At 47.8% G+C, this 15,963-nt stretch overlaps 1 protein-coding gene across 1 annotated transcript in view; it reads right to left on the bottom strand.

The window, feature by feature from the left end:
- The window catches only part of Sp1 (Sp1 transcription factor), a 33,039-nt gene extending 32,757 nt beyond the window's left edge, over positions 1–282 (bottom strand). The window contains exon 1 of the mRNA XM_036208255.1: positions 171–282. Within this exon, the coding sequence (XP_036064148.1) occupies positions 171–177 (7 nt within the window). The 5' untranslated portion in view covers positions 178–282. The remainder of the gene's footprint in view (positions 1–170) is intronic.
- Positions 283–15,963: the final 15,681 nt, after the last annotated feature.

Here is a 15,963-nt window from a genome sequence, read left to right as displayed (position 1 = left end):
GGCCCCGCCACTGCCCCTTCTCCCTCCCTTCCCTCCGCCCCGGGCGGGACCAAGGCCGCCGCCGCCGCCTCCCGCCCGCCCCCCCTCACAGCGGGGACCGCCCGGTCGGCCCTCGCGCGCGCCCCCTCACTCCCGTCCCACCCCCAGACTTGGAGTGGACTCATCCTTACCGCTCATGGTGGCCGCTGAGGGGCGAGCTCAAGGGGGTCCTGTCCGGGGGGGTTGGGGGGGGCCGGGAAAAACGCGGACGCTGACGAGGCAAGCGAACCCGGACCGGACAGGGAGGGGGGGGTAAGGAGGAGGGAGCAGCGCGCCACAAGCCCGGCCTAGTCCCCGCCCCTTATTGGCTGCCCCGCCCAATGAGGGAGGGAGAAAGGAGGGACTTGCAGGAGAAAGGCGGGCAGCCTATCCAATGGGAAGACGCGTTCCCTCGCTAAGGCGTGTAAGACCAAGTTGCGTGTCTGGTATCCGCCCAGAAAGCCCGCCCTCTCGGTTTTAACAGCCAATGAGAGGTTGAGGAAGTAAGGATGGGCGGGACGTGCCGAAGATCGACTTGGAGAGAGACCAGTGAACCGCCAGGCGGGCTCCATGAACGGTGGGGATAGGATGAGCTTAGATAAGAATGACAGGACAACGACCAACTAGAATCTTGGGCATGCCTGGGCAAAGTCCGTTTAGGAGGCGAGTAAGAAATAGGCCGGAATGGGAGAGGACCAAGCGATCTAAACCAATCAGAATTCAGGCGGGCAGTTAGGAAAGTTATGATTGGACCATAACTGAAAAGAGCCGGAACGGGACTCATATTGACATCAGGTAACATCCAATTAGACGCCGAATAAAAGGTGAAGGCTGGAACTTGGAATGGGGAGAGGAGAACGGGCTTCTCCCTCAGATACTCAGAGGCCAATGAGGGCACGAAAGAACGCTGGCGCCGCCTCTCGCTTGGCCAATGGTCGTTTCTCGGGCCGCCCATCATGAGGAGGGAATCGGGCTGTGCCAAAAGGAGTTCGTCGCCATGTTGGCCCCTCTCGGGAGGCTGCCTTAACGTCGTTGGGTTGCGCTCTCCAGCTGAGCCCGGCAGCTCCACAAGTGTCAGCGCTGAGACGCGGCCGCCACGCCACGCGGGGTCGTTGGAGTTTCCGCCTCGCCGCGTGTGCGGAGCGCCTCGCGACTCACCCCCGCCCGGGTGGTGGGCGGCTCCCCCGCGCCGGGGGTGGAAGCCCCGCGGCGGCGGGCGGGACGAGCGCGGTGACGGCACTCGAGCCTCTATGGAAGGCTTTCGGGAAACCGCACACGCCATTTTCTTCCGCTGCCCTAGACCGAGGCCGGGGTCCGTTCCCCGTGCCTCTTCGCTGAGACCGAGGAGCGCGGGCGAGCCTCCTGGAGCCGAGCGCTCCTGAGCCGGCTCCGTGTCCCCTCTTCTCGTAAACACCGCTGCGGCGGCGGGCACAGCCGCCTAGTCACGTCCTCTTGCAGCGCGGAGGTTAAAGGTTTTTGCCCGCGGCTCTGGCGTCCCTGGCCTCCATTTTGCCTCCTTTATCCTTGTTTGCGTGGAGGAGGAGGAGGCCTGCACAGTTGGTCCGCGAACTAGCGAGCTGAGGCCTCTGCTGCTGCTCTGATGGCCTAGGAAGAATTAAATGGCAGCTCACTTACCCGATCAGGGTGTCCCCGTTAGGTGGGCGTTTAGTACTAATGGCACGCTCATGTCGGGCAGTGGTAGCACACACCTTCAATAAGACAAACAGGAGGATCCCTGTGAATTCCAGGTTATCCCCATGCAGAAAGACCCTGTCTCAAAACAACAACGAAAATTAAGGTTTAAAAGAAAAAAAAAAAAGATTTAATATCAGAAATAAGTGTTTTAAGGAGAAAAATGTTAAGCTGGGAAGTAACATGCCCAAGATCACAAAGCTAATGAATTGTGTCACATAAAGTCCTCTGTAGCTACACACAGTGGCTGTTCCTGTAATTCTTTACTTGGGGGGATGAGGCACTGGGGTTGCTGAAAGATTGAGGCTAGCCTGGGCTTCAAAAAATTTTTTTAAATATAATTCTCTACAAAATCTCCCCCCCAACCCAGATGTGGTTTCTTTGTGTAGCCCTGGAACTACCTCAAGTGGACTAGAGCTGGCCTTGAACTCAGAGATCTGCCTGCCTCCACCTCTGGAGTGCAGGGATTAAAGCATTCACCACCACCACCCCTGGCCTTTATTTTTTTTTTTTTTAATACTTTGTCTTTCAGGAACAGGGTCTTACTAGTCCAGGCTGGCCTAGAAAATCCTTCCACTGGGAGGATTAAAGTGCTGGCCTCCTCTCCTTTATGCGTGTGTTGTCCACAGGAAGCATCTTTATACACTCAGCATCTCCCTGGCATCAGTACTTTATTTTTCAGGCAGAACCAGTCTGGTAGAGCACAACCGCAACCCCAACATTATACTGGGCAGTGGCAGAAATGGAAGGATCTTAAGTTCAGGATTAGCCTGGACTACAGGTTTGTTTCTAAAATAATTACATAGAATATACACATGCATAAAACTTTGTTTTTTTGAGACAGGGTTTCTCTGTGTAGCCCTGGCTGTCCTGGAACTATTTCTGTAGACCAGGCTGGCCTCACAGAGATCTGCCTGCCTCTGGAGTGCTTGGTTTAAAGACAGCGTCTGCCTGTGTAGTCTTGGCTGGCCTGGAACGTACTTTGTAGATCAGGCTGTTCTTGAATTTACAGAGGTCGCCAATCTCTTGTCTCCCAAGTGTTGGGATTAAAGGCAGAGCACTGGAAGTGTTAGAACAAATAACAAACAAAATCTGGAGAGGGAGCCAGGTGGTGGTGGTGCACGCCTTTAACTCAGCACCTCGGGAGGCAGAGGCAGGTGGATCTCTATGAGTTTGAGACCAGCCTGGGCTACAGAGTGAGTTCTGAGACAGCCAAAGCTGTTAACACAGAATCCTTTGAGAATCCCTGTCTCAAGAGGAAAAATAAAAAATCTGGACAAGGAGATGGTTCTCCTCGGGTTAACCCCTGCCAGACAAGTGTGAATTACATGAGCTCAATATCAGGAATCCACTTAGTAAGAGGCCCCTCACCTACACACACACACACACACACACACACACACACACACACACACACACGAGTGACCCATGTCCCCCACAAAATAAATGTAATTCCCAAAAAGCTGCCCTCTGACCTACATACACACACAGTGGCTTGTGTACACAAAAAATAAATACATGTAATCTAAAGGAAAAAAAGGGGAGACTGGAGAGAAGAAAGCTTCAAAACCAAAGACACTTCCTGGAAGGAAGAGACTACATTACTCATCCTTGTAAAGCAAGCTCTGACAGAGATTCTTAAAGCTGTGTAGGGTATTTGGCACCAGACCACACCTGACTCACTCACTAAAGGGGTGGAGAGAAGCTGATGATGTTGATCAGCATTCGAACTTGTTTCTTTTCTTTTTAAGAGAAAGGTCTCCCTCTGTAGCCCAGGCTTTCTTTCCTACAATTTGTAGTGATCCTACTTTCTGCCCCCAGAGTGCTGGGATTAGAGGTCTTCTCCCAGGCCTACATGCCTACATGCTTCTGCCTCTGGAGTGCTAGAATTCCCTCTCTCTCTCTCTCTCTCTCTCTCTCTCTCTCTCTCTCTCTCAGTCACACACACACACACACACACACACACACACACACACACAGAGTTCTTAAAAGAGCTTTGCAGGATAGGTAGCAATGAGTCCCTGAATTGCTAGCACCTGGAAGCTAGAGACAGAAAAGACAGATAGTGTGCCCCAAATTCAAGGGCAGCCTGACATATATTGCTGATTCTAGGCCATCCAAGCCCTTACAGTAAGACTGTGACTCCAAAACCCAAGAGAGACAGAGACAAAGAATTGGACGCCAAACTGGGCTACATGGTATGCAAATTTCGGCTAATGAAACCTTGTCTCCAGCCAAACAACAGAGACAGGAGGGCTGGGCAGTGGTATCACACACTTTTAATCCTAGCACTCAGGAGGCAGAGGCAGGTAAATCTCTGTGAGTTCGAGGCCAGCCCAGAGTGAGTTCCAGGACAGGCTCCAAAAGCTACACAAAGAAACCTTGTACCGAGAAAAAAAAAAAAAAAAAGAGGGAGAGAAAGAAAGAAAGGAGGAAGGAAGAGAGGGGAAAAAAAAGATAAAGAGTCTTGAAGAAGCAAAAAAGGCCTTAAGCAAACCAGGCTTTTCAGTTTGGAAATCTGGGGAACTTAGGAGATCCCTGGCTAGAACTGGCTGTAGACAGTTTTTGCAATCATCATTATTTTAAATGACCCATTCTGTACATTTGCTGTCTTTGTTTTCTTATCAGAGACGCATTGTGACTCATGCTAGCCTAGACAGTGAGTAGTACCTAGTACTAGGCACGCATTCAGGCCTGCAATTAGCTGGTGGCTCTGGTGGTATTGATGAGCTCTCTAAGGAAGAAAGACTGGGGTCAGGGAGTGTTGGGAGCCAAGGTCAAGAAAACAATTTAAGGCCCAGCTTGATAGCACAAGCCTTTAATCTAAGAGACAGAGGTAACTGGGACTGTTCAAGGCCAGCTTGGTCTACAAAGTAAACTCCAGCCCAGTCAAGGCCCAACAATGAAAGCCCCAGTCAGATAAAAGAAGAAAGAAAGAGAGAGAGAGAGAGAAAGAGAGGAGGGAAGGAGGGAGGAAAAGAAAAGAAAAGAATTTAGGGAATGCAATTCAGGTGGTCAGTAGAGTGTTGCTAGAATTCACAAAGCCCTGGGTTAGAGCCATAGCACTGTATGAACCAGTCATTGGTGCATCCACAGCACTGATATAAATCAGTCATGGCGGCATTTGCCTGTAACTCCATCCCTTAGGAGTCAGAGGTAGGAGGATCTGGAGTTCATGGCTATTCTCTGGAGATCCGGGTCTGAGGTACATGAGAGCTTGCCTTAAAAAATTAAAAAGACAGACAGTGGTGGTGCACGCCTTTAATCCCAGCCCTCAGGAGGCAGAGGCAGGCGGATCTCTGTGAGTTTGAGCCCAGCTTGGTCTACAGAGCTAGTTCCAGGACAGCCAGGGCTGTCTCGGGAAACCCTGTCTCGGGAAAATAAATAAATAAGTAAAAATAAAAACAAAAAAAAAATTGAATTAAATTAAAAAACCCAGGACTGGATATGATGGTACACACCTTTAATCCTTTAATCCATTCACTAGGAGTCAGAGGTAAACTAATCTCAGTGAATTCAAGGCCAGTCTGGTCTACATAGCAAGTTCCATGCCAGCTGAGACAAAAACAAACCCACACAATGTTAGTTCTTTCTTTAGCTGAATTCTGGTATAACCACAAACAAATATCGCCTCTTCTGAGAAGAGCTGTAAGTAGGCTGTCCTGATGTAAACTCCACAGATGGTCTCTGAAGCCAGAAACTTTAACAAATAAAAGCGGTGCTCGGTCTGTGAGACCTTGTCCCAAAGAAAACAACAGAAAGGTAGGAAGTGGCTGTGTTGGCAGGCACTGCAGACATATCAGCAACTGAAAGATGAAGGCAGGATAGAAAGCCAGTTGGTTGCTGGCATGGGCTACATAAAGAGACCTTGTTTCAAAAACAAGAGGCTTGAGGTATGCAACGCAACACAGAAGTTGAGGGAGAGGGTCTCCCTATGTAGTCTTGGTTAACCAGGCCGGACCTTGAACTCAAGAGCTCTTCAGACCTCTGCCTCCTGACAGCTGAGAGTCAAGCCCTGTATACACACCCCATTCTTGAGAACTGGAAAAATCAAGTCAAATCCATGCACTGAGGTAGGGGACAGCCTGCACTCCATGAGACTGGGAACTGGGGAGAAGGGTAAAAGAAATGGCCTGAACCAGGAATAGAGCAAATAATTCTTTAAAGTCTTTTTAAATCTGACTGTTCAGGGATTCTGGTTAGGGTTATTATTACATAAGCAAAGCGTTTTCTCTTCCCCAAATACGGAGCTCACACCTAGGACGGAAGTAGCGCTCAACACAGCCTGTCACCGCGGCCTGTACCCAGAAGGTGATGGGTCCTGCCAGGAAGCTTTTTTTTTTTTTTTTTTTTTTTTTTTAAGTTCCACTTTTAACCAAAATTGGAGGCATTTTTTAGTTTCTTTCTCCTTCCCTCCTGGGACAAACAGCCCGGAGTGCTCTCCAGCAATCCAGGGCCAAGAGCAAACGCAGGCACCCCACCAGGTCCACCCGCGGTGGATAAAGGTCGGAGGCTCCGGCCAGGGGCTGGCTTAGCTCCCCTTCTTCCGGGGCCACCCCGGGCGGGCGCTGGATCTGTAAACAAAACCGTCTGGGTTAAGAGTTGCCAGAAAGGTGGGGTGGGGTTTACGGCCCGTGGTCCTGTCGCAGGGTGACTGGGGGCGGGGCTCGCGCCCTATTTCCGGGTAGGGCTGGGCCATCTGGTCGCCCCAACCCTGGAACCCTCCCTCCTCGGGGCTTCTGGAGGCAGCTGAAGTTCGCAGAAGATTGACTCCTGACTTCTAGACTCTGCAGGAAGTTTCGACAAGCCCCAGGGAGCAGAGCTGGACTAGTTTGCGGGTGGTTCCAGTAGGGGAAAGGCCCTGCCTGGATCGCCACGTGAATTCCTCAGCGATTTTGGTGGGGGTGGGGGTGGCTGGAGTGACTCGGACTTCCAACCCCGATGGTTTTGCTTCCACTGACCAACGCCTTTCTCTGAGAGGCGACCGCCTCCCCCAGGACAAAGGCCCCCCGGGGTGGCTTCCCTCCTTCACTAGACCAGTATCCTGTTTCATCCCTTACATTTGAAAGAGAAGAGCCAGGCATGGTGACACACGCCTTTAATCCCAGCACTCGGGAGGCAGAGCCAGGGGGGATCGCTGTGAGTTAGAGGCCAGCCTGGGCTACCAAGTGAGTTCCAGGAAAAGGCGCAAAGCTACACAGGGAAACCCTGTCTCGAAACGCCCCCCCCCCCAAATCAATACAATTAATGTAATTAATGAATATCATAAATATAATTATTGAGTGAATACTGCGAATGTAATCAATGAATGCCACAAATGTAATCAATATCATGAGTGTAATTAAAAAAAACAAAAAGACATTGTTTCGGGGAAAAAACAAAACAAAACAAACAAGATTACGACAGAGATTCCGCACTTTGAGAAGTTCCAAGTCTTTTCCATGGTCTCCAGACTCACTGGCTGTAGTCTGCACACATCTGTAGCTTATCCTAAAACATGGGGTACTTCCACTACCGGAGATAGAATTTTGCTGTCTGTGCTGGGTTTTGCACTTGTGGGAACGTGAGGGTGGGAGGGTGTTTACTTTATTTGAGTTTTATTTTTGAGACCTACACAAGGTCTTACTCCCACACTTGAAATCGCAGGTCCCACAAGCCTGTCACCTAACACCTAGTGTGGCCATCAAGGACTGAGCTTCTGCCGTCCCTGGGGCTTCATTTGGACTCTAGCCCTGCTGTTGATATGGCTGCACATCTGCCCATCCATCTGCATCTGCATCTGGGCCTGGCAGTACTAGCAATACTGTCCCAGACATAGCCGAGCCGCACTCACCTCGAAGGCTGGCTACTCACTCTATCTTTGCTCTCAACCCAGGCTCTTCTCTCACCCAATTGGGCAACGGCAGCATTTTCAAAGGTTTTGTTTTATTTCATGAGACAGGTCTCACTTTGTAGACCAGAATGGACTGGAACCTAAGAGTTTGACTTGGCTCTGCCTCACCACATCTTGTGCTGATGGGTTTCTGCGTGTGAGTTCAGTTCCCACAGAGGCCAGAAAAGGGTATCAGAGGCCCTAGGAAGGCATACTCCCTGAATGCACCATGTTCTTTTAAACACCAGCCATCTCTCCAGCCCCCCTCCCCCGTTTTTATTTTATGTTTTGTTTTGATTTGTGAAACTCTCTCAGGCGCCCCTGGTTGTCCTGGAACTCTCTTTGTACATCAGGCTAGCCTCTAATTCGGAGATCCCCCTGCCTCTGCTCTAGAGTATTGGGATTGAAGGTCTGGCTACCACACCCAGCCCCAGCAGCATTTCTATCTGACCGCTTCTTGAACTCCCCACAGCATCTTTAACTTGCATTCATTCTTTGACTATAAATATGAATACAGAAAGCTCTAGTTACTCTGTGATGTGTGATATGAACAGTAGTAATTAGATGTGGTCACAGGCCATTTTCCCAGCACTGGAGAAGCAGAGACGGGTGGATCTCTAAATTTGGGCCCACCTGGCCTATATACCAAGTACCTGGCAAGCCAGAGCTACAAAATAAGACCTGGTTTAAAAAAAAAAAAAAAAGAGGTTGAACTAAAATCCTGCATCGCCTTAACCAGATTGCCAAAGTAGGTGGGAAGTAACTGACCAGGTGCTGCCATGGAAGCCAGTAGATTTGTTATTACTCAATAAATTCTGAAGGTGTAAGAAGAAGGAAAAACATGGTATTTAGCTAGTGTATTCACAACATTTATTTTGGGGTATGTGAGACCAGGTCTGCTACAGTCCTGGCTAGCCTTTGTTTGCATATGTCTCAAAGAGCTCCCTTGAGCAGGGCTGGATCCCCTGTCCTGCGCCTCAGGGATGCTGGCAATACAGGGTTTGGACAGTGTGGAGTGGTTCTTGAACCATCTTTACCTTTCTTTCTTTTTACATTTATTTATTTGGAGAGCGTGTGTCTGCATGAAAGCATGCCAAGGCTCCTGGGTAGAGTACATTCCCTCCTTCCACCATGTGGGTTCCCAGGATCAGACTGTGGCTTGGTGGAAAGCATCACCTTTATCCACTGAGCTGTCCTTCAGCCCGGACCCTTTTTTTTTTTTTTTTTTTTTTTTTTTTGAGATGTGGTATTTTTATGTTACCCAAGTAAGTAGCCTGGAACTCCTGAACTCAATCACTTTTGCAGCTGGAACTCTTGGCAGAAGCCACCTCACCAGAGTGTTTGTTTGTTCAACGACTAAGAAAAAAAGAACTACATCAAACCTATCATCTCACAAGAGATTATTGTGAGCAGGAAGGAAAATAATAGTATACTATAGAACAAGCTGGACCTGATTATGGTAGGAATTATGAAGGTAGAATGGAAATGACTGAAGCCTGGAGAACTCCTCTAGTTGTACATGGAGCTATTGAAGGATGAGGAAAGGAAGCTCCAGGAAGGTGGGCTAACCTACATCATGCCTTCTGTTTGTCTTACAATTTGTCTGTTTTGTGTTCCTGTGCGTGCTTTCTAACATGTATGTGCCACTGTGTGGAGGTATGTAGACCAGGCTGGCCTTGAACTCACAGAGATCTGCCTGGCTCTGCTTCCTGAGTTTAAAGGCGTGGACCACCACCGCCCGGCCCCACATTAATTCTCTTCCATCTTGCACTTCCTGTCTCCTCTGTGTCTGGCTGGCGACTCCACCTTTCTCCGGAAGTCTTGCCTAACCTCTCTCTTCCTTCCTGATCATTCAGCTCTTTATTTTACTTATTTATTTATTTATTTATTTATTTATTTATTTATTTATTTATTTTTGAGCTGAGGATCAAACCCAGGGTCTTGCGCTTGCTAGGCAATCACTCTACCACTGAGCTAAATCCCTAACCCTTAGCTCTTTATTAAACCAATCAGAAGGGGCTTTGGCAAAGACACATCTTTTTAGCATAAACAAACTTTCCACAACAGTTCTCTCCTGTCACGAAGAGCCTGAGGATCACACTCGGGTTGTCAGGCTTGGTAGGGACTATTTTTACCTTTTGAGCCATCTCGCTATCCGTAGATGATCCTTTAAATTGCCTCCAGCACTTACCCTTGCAAGTTTAAAAGCAAAGGCTTTTAATTCCAGCACTCAGGAGGCCTAGGCAGACAAATCTGAGTTTGAGGACAGACAGGCTATGCAGTGACACCCTGTATATATTAAAAAACCAACAGGCCAGGCGGTGGTGGCATACACCTTTAATCCCAGCACTCAGGAGGCAGAGCCAGGCAGATCTTTGTGAGTTCGAGGCCAGCCTGGTCTCCAAAGCAAGTTCCAGGACAGGCACCAAAACTACACAGAGAAATCCTGTCTCCAAAAACAAACAAACAAACAACAACAACAACAAAACAAGGTACACCAGAATACAGGGCACCCCTTTCCTTCCTTCCTTTCTTGTTTTTTGTTTTTGTTTTTGTTTTTGTTTTTGTTTTTTTGAGACAGGGTTTCTCTGTGTAGCTTTGCTCCTTTCCTGGAACTCACTTAGTAGTTCAGGCTGGCCTCGAACTCAAAGAGATCCGCCTGGCTCTGCCTCCCGAGTGCTGGGATTAAAGGCGTGCACCACTACCGCCCAGCCCCTTTCTTGTTTTTTCAAGACAGGGTTTCTCTGTATAGCCGTGGCTATTCTGGAACCCAATCTGTAAACCAAGCTGGCCTGGAACTCCTGCCTTTGCCTCCAAAGTGCTGAGATTAGTGTCCACTACCACAGCCCCACTCCTCTTTATTTTATTTACTTATCTTCTTAAATTTTCTTTTCTTTTTTTTTGGGGGGGGTTGGTTTTTTTGAGACGGTTTCTCTGTGTAGCTTTTTGCACCTTTCCTGGAACTCACTATGTTGCCCAGGCTGGCCTTGGACTCACAGAGATCCACCTGGCTCTGCCTTCCGAGTGCTAGGATTAAAGGCATGCCCCACCACTGCCCAGTCCCACTCCTCTTTTATTAGTTACTATTTTTTTTTTTTTTGAGCTGAGGATCAAACCCAGGTCTTTGTGCTTGCTAGGCAAGTGCTCTACCACTGAGCTAAATCCCCAACCCCCCCTCCTCTTTTATAAGAGGCTTTCTCAAAAACAATATTTTTTTTTTAATTTTTTAAGATTTATTTATTTATTATTATAGGTACAGCATGTATGACTGCAGGCCAGAAGAGGGCACCAGATCTCATTACAGATGGTTGTGAGCCACCATGTGGGTGCTGGGAATTGAACTCAGGACCTCTGGAAGAGCAGCCAGTGCTCTTAACATCTGAGCCATCTCTCCAGCCCTCAAAAATAAATTTTAAAGGGTTGAGATTATGGTTCTGTAGTGGAATGCTCTCCTAGCATGCTGGAGGCCAGAAACCCAATCACTCCTGTCTAAAAAAAAAAAAAAAAAAAAAAAAAAAAAAATTAAGCCAGATGTGATGGCTTATACCAGAAATCCCACACTTGTAGGCTGAAGCAGGAAGATACCTACCCTGGCTACAGACAGAGACCTTAAGCAAAACAAAACAGAACTAAAGAGGAAGTCTTCATTTTTCCCTTGTGGAGAGTGTAAGACATATTTTCTGAACAGGGTTTTAATGGCTCCATCTCTATGCTGGGAAATGGTGTTTGGCTTGGTTTCCTCATCCCTGCTAAGTACAGAGCCTGGTTGAAGGGAAGCTCCAGATGCTGACATCAGTGCAGACTTTAACCCACATGTGCCCACACAGGCCAGTGGCAGCAAAGGTCAGATTCTGGCTCATAGGTGATTGGCTGCACATGCCTCCTCAGGCTAAGTCACCTCCAGCTGCTTGAGAAACTGAATCAGACATTACTGAGTCTGACGTGGCGTGGTATGCTGCAATAGGAAGAACTCCTTTGCCTTGGCTGACAAATATTCTTTGCAGACGATTAAGCTGGAATATAGACTTTTGATTACTATCTAGTTTGAAGCAAATATGGAGGCCAAAAGAATAAGATCATTGAAAATAAAGAAAGGGTTGGGAATATTGCTGGGTGGTAGACATCTGCCTAGCATAGGAGAGGTCCTAGGCTCATCCCATAGCAATGTAACCATGCAGTATCTAGTCTGTTGGCACAAGCCTGTGATCCTAGCACTTGAGGGGATGGAAACAGAAGAACAATGCAAAATTTGCTACCAGGGAAAATCAGGGTTATGTTTCATGGGTTCCTGGTCTCATTAATGTAAGAACTTGGCAGTGTGAGTTTGATCCCAGGGACCTACGTAATGAGTGAAAAGAACCAGCTCCTTCCAGGGAGCAGTGTCATTCACCTTTAATCTTAGCACTCCCTGGAGGCAGAGGCAGGCGGATCTCTGGGAGTTTGGGGCTAGCCCCGTCTACCAAGCTAGTTCCAGGACAGCCAAGGCTACTCAGAGAAACCCTGTCTCAAAAAATCACAACCCATGCCGAGCGGTGGTGGCGCACACCTGTAATCCCAGCACTCGGGAGGCAGGGGCAGGCGGATCTCTGTGAGTTCGAGGCCAGCCTGGTCTACAAAGCTAGTCCAGGACAGGCTCCAAAGCTATAGAGAAACCCTGTCTCAAAAAAACAACAAATAAACACAACCCCTGCAAAACAAACAAACAAAAACAACACAAAAAACAAATACTAAACAGCTCCTGTAAGTTGTCCTCTAACTCCATATATGCACCATGGCATGCATACACATATATATAGATGATAGATGATATAGATAGATAGATAGATAGATAGATAGATAGATAGATAATGTTTTTTGTTTGTTTGTTGTTTTTTTGGAGACAAGGTTTCTGTGTGTAGCTTTGGAGCCTGTCCTGGATCTCACGCTATAGACCAGGCTGGCCCCAAACTCAAAGAGATCCGTTTGCTTCTGCCTCCCAAATGGTAAGATTAAAGGTATGTACCACCACACCTAGCTTTAAAGATTTGATGTGTTTGAGTGTTTGCCTACATGTATGCAAGTACACCAGATTCATGTGTGGTGCCCTGGGAGGCCAGAAAAGAGTGTTGGATTTCCTGGGACGGAGACGGATATACAGCCATTGCATATGTTCTCATGTGGGTACTGGGAACCGAACCAGGTCTTCTGCAAGAGTAGCAAGTACTCGCCAGGCAGTGGTGGCGCACACCTTTAATCCTAGCACTCGGGAGGCAGAGGCAGGTGGATCTTTGTGAGTTCGAGGACAGCCTGGGCTACAGAGTGAGATCCAGGACAGGCACAAAGCTATACAGAAACAACAGAGTGAGATCCAGGACAGGCACAAAGCTATACAGAAACAACATCAAAAGAGTAACAAGTACTCTTAACTTTTGACCCATCACTCCAGCCCTACTATTTATGTTTACTGGGGAGAGGGTGGATACACAAGCGCCACAGGATATGTGTGGAGGTCAGAGAATAAATTTTGACAGTTGACATCCCCTCCTATGCTAGTCCTTGGCTTGATCATCAAGCTTGTTGGCAAGAGCCTTTACCCACAGAACCATCTTGCCAACTGCACTTGTGGAGTTAGAACCCAGACAAACAAGCAGGTTTTCTCTTCCTCTCAGAAACTCTGTAAACAACTTCGTGGGGTAGGGCTTCTGGGAAGTATAGGTACATTATTCATTAAGGGGATAATTACTCCTCCCTCTTCCTAGTGCATCTTTGGATGAATCAACTTTCCTCAGGCCTTGGTCTCCTGACTAGGCCCAGTTGGTTGGATTAACTCTTAAGGGAGGAGACACTCCTTTGTAACATTCTAATCTTTGAAGCAGATCAGAAGGTCAGGTCTCCACCCAGGGCCAGAGGTCAATCTCAGATTCCATTCTTTTGACCAGGAGGAAGTAGCTTTTCCCTTGGGCCTCTCCTATCTCCACACTACGGCACCGCATTAAAACCTTCACGTAGGTAGTCGTGATAGTTCCCTTTCTAACTTTACTAGAGAAGCAGGAAGTGGGGTCCAAAACCAACCACAAAGGAGGTATCCATTCTCAATAGCCCCCAAGACTACTTACTAATCACTGTTTAGTGACCTAACATCTTTTCCCCAAGAGCTGGGACCCTAAAGTCAGTCACCTTAGAAGCTGGGCACTGAGTTGGCCTAGTTGCTAATGGCTAAAAATGCGACATAAAAGGTCTTTCTGGCGTCCACTTTTGCTAACTTCCAGCCTTTGGAGAGTACTGGAGGGTGGGGTTAAATACTTGCAGGACCACCTTCGAAGGTGTGAGGGTGTGACTGTAAAAAAGGAAGGTAAATTGTTTGTTGTTTTTCTTTTTTGTCTTTGTAGCTTTGGTGCCCTTCCTGGAACTTACTCTATAGACCAGGCTGTCCCGGAACTCACAGAGATCCTGCCTCTGCTTCCTCTGCTAGGATTAAAGGCGTGCACCACCACCGTCCAACAGGCGAGATAAAATTAAGACTTCCCTGCCGGGCAGTTGTGACACACACCTTTAATCTCAGCTCTTAGGAAGCAGAGGCAGGTGGATCTCTGAGTTCGAGGCCAGCCTGGTCTACAGAGTGAGTTCCAGGACAGCCAGGACTGTTACACAGAGAAACCCTGGCTTGAAAAAACAAACAAACAAAAAAATTAAAGACTTCCCTTAACTCTTTAGTGGATGACCCAAAGATTTGTAGCATCTCTAATATAAGCGTTCATTCCCACCATGAAAATCCAGAGATCAGCTGGGCAGTGGTCACACATGCCTTTAATCCCAGCACTTGAGAGGCAGAGGCAGGGAGGATCTCTGTGAGTTCCAGGCCAGCCTGGTCTACAGAGTGAGTTCCAGGACAGACTTCAAAGCTACAGAGAAACTCTGTCTCAAAACAAAACAAAACCAAAAAAAAGAGTAGTTGGGCTCTCAAACCCTTGTTTACTTTCGGGGGCTGGAAAGATGCTCAGTGGTTAAGGACACTGACTGCTCTTCCAAAGGACCCAGGTTCAAATTTCAACACCTACATGGCAGCTAACAACAGTCTGTAACTCAAAGATCTGACCTGCAGCCAAAACACCAATGCACATAAAAAAAATAAATTGGTGTATAATTAAAAAAATAAAAATAAAAACATTGAGCCAGGCAATGGTGGTACATGCCCATGCCTATAAATCCCAGAATTTGGGAGGCAGAGACAGGAGGATCTCTGTGAGTTCAAGGCCAGCCTGGTGTACTGAGCAAGTTCCAAGTTCCAGTACAGACCGGGTTACACTATTTCAGAGAAAACCAAAACCAGCAAAAAAGCGGAACAACTGACCTAACTGTGTCATAGTGATAAGTTAGTACATATTTTCAGTTCATTTCCTTCTTTGTTTTGACTTGTTTGTGACAGTCTTCTGTCTGTCAAACTGGCCGTGAACTCAGTATTAAGGGAAGGATAACCTTTAAAGCTTGGTCTTCCTGACTCTACCTACCTCCTTAGTCCTGTCAGGATTACAGGTCACCACAGGTAACGTGCACACCTGGCTCCTTTTTTGAGATCTTGCTTAGCAACCTACAAGGCCTGCAGTCCTCAATCCTTCTGCCTGAGCTACCTTCCAGGCCCCACCCTCAGGCTGAGGTTATGTACGTGCACCACACCTGGCAAAAACTGGTTAAAATTTTTGGATGGAACAATAATAATTAAAATGCCCCTGGCTTCTCATTCCTGCAGCGCGCCTGCCTCCTGCCTGCTTCTCTTGATGTTAGAATCTGGCCCCTTTCGGTCCTCTTCCTTTGTCACAATCGGTGCAGGCATTGTGCCAAAGGCATGCTTCTTCTTGCCATCTACCTCAGGGTTCGGTGGATTGAGGAGAGAAGCAGAAGGGGAAAGCCTGTGTGTGTCATGGTGCCTTTCCAGCTGTCTCTTGGTGCTTCCCTTCACAAATGTGGCCAACCTGCAGAAGGAAAAGACGTCAAAAGTAATGAGTCTTCCCTGGGACAGACTTCAGACCAAAGCTGAGGAGGAAGTAGCAGGCCAGAGAATTTCTGATTTCCTCATCTTCTGTTGTTTGTTTGTTTGTTTGTTTGAACAGGGCCTCCGAAGGGACTCTGCCAGATCAAGGGTGGCAAACATGGCTCTGGCAGGCCTTCTCCTCATTCCCTTAGCCTTGCTAAAAATCATTAGATCACCTCCCTAAAGCTAGCCACCAAGGTCTACTCCCTCATTTGGCCACTTCCTCCTCCTGACTGACTATCAATGGACTGAAGTCCAGCAATCAAAAACCCCTGTTGGCTTACCTAATTAACACGTGTAATTAAAATTGAACCTAACACAGGTTTCCCCATGTACCTTTATAACTGCCATTTGCCTATGTGTCTGTCTCCCC

The sequence above is a fragment of the Onychomys torridus genome, chromosome 16, assembly GCF_903995425.1.
Source record: "Onychomys torridus chromosome 16, mOncTor1.1, whole genome shotgun sequence".
Taxonomy (NCBI): domain Eukaryota; kingdom Metazoa; phylum Chordata; class Mammalia; order Rodentia; family Cricetidae; genus Onychomys; species Onychomys torridus.
The sequence above is the reverse complement of the archived record's forward strand: the minus strand, read 5'-3'. Positions and strand labels throughout refer to the sequence as shown.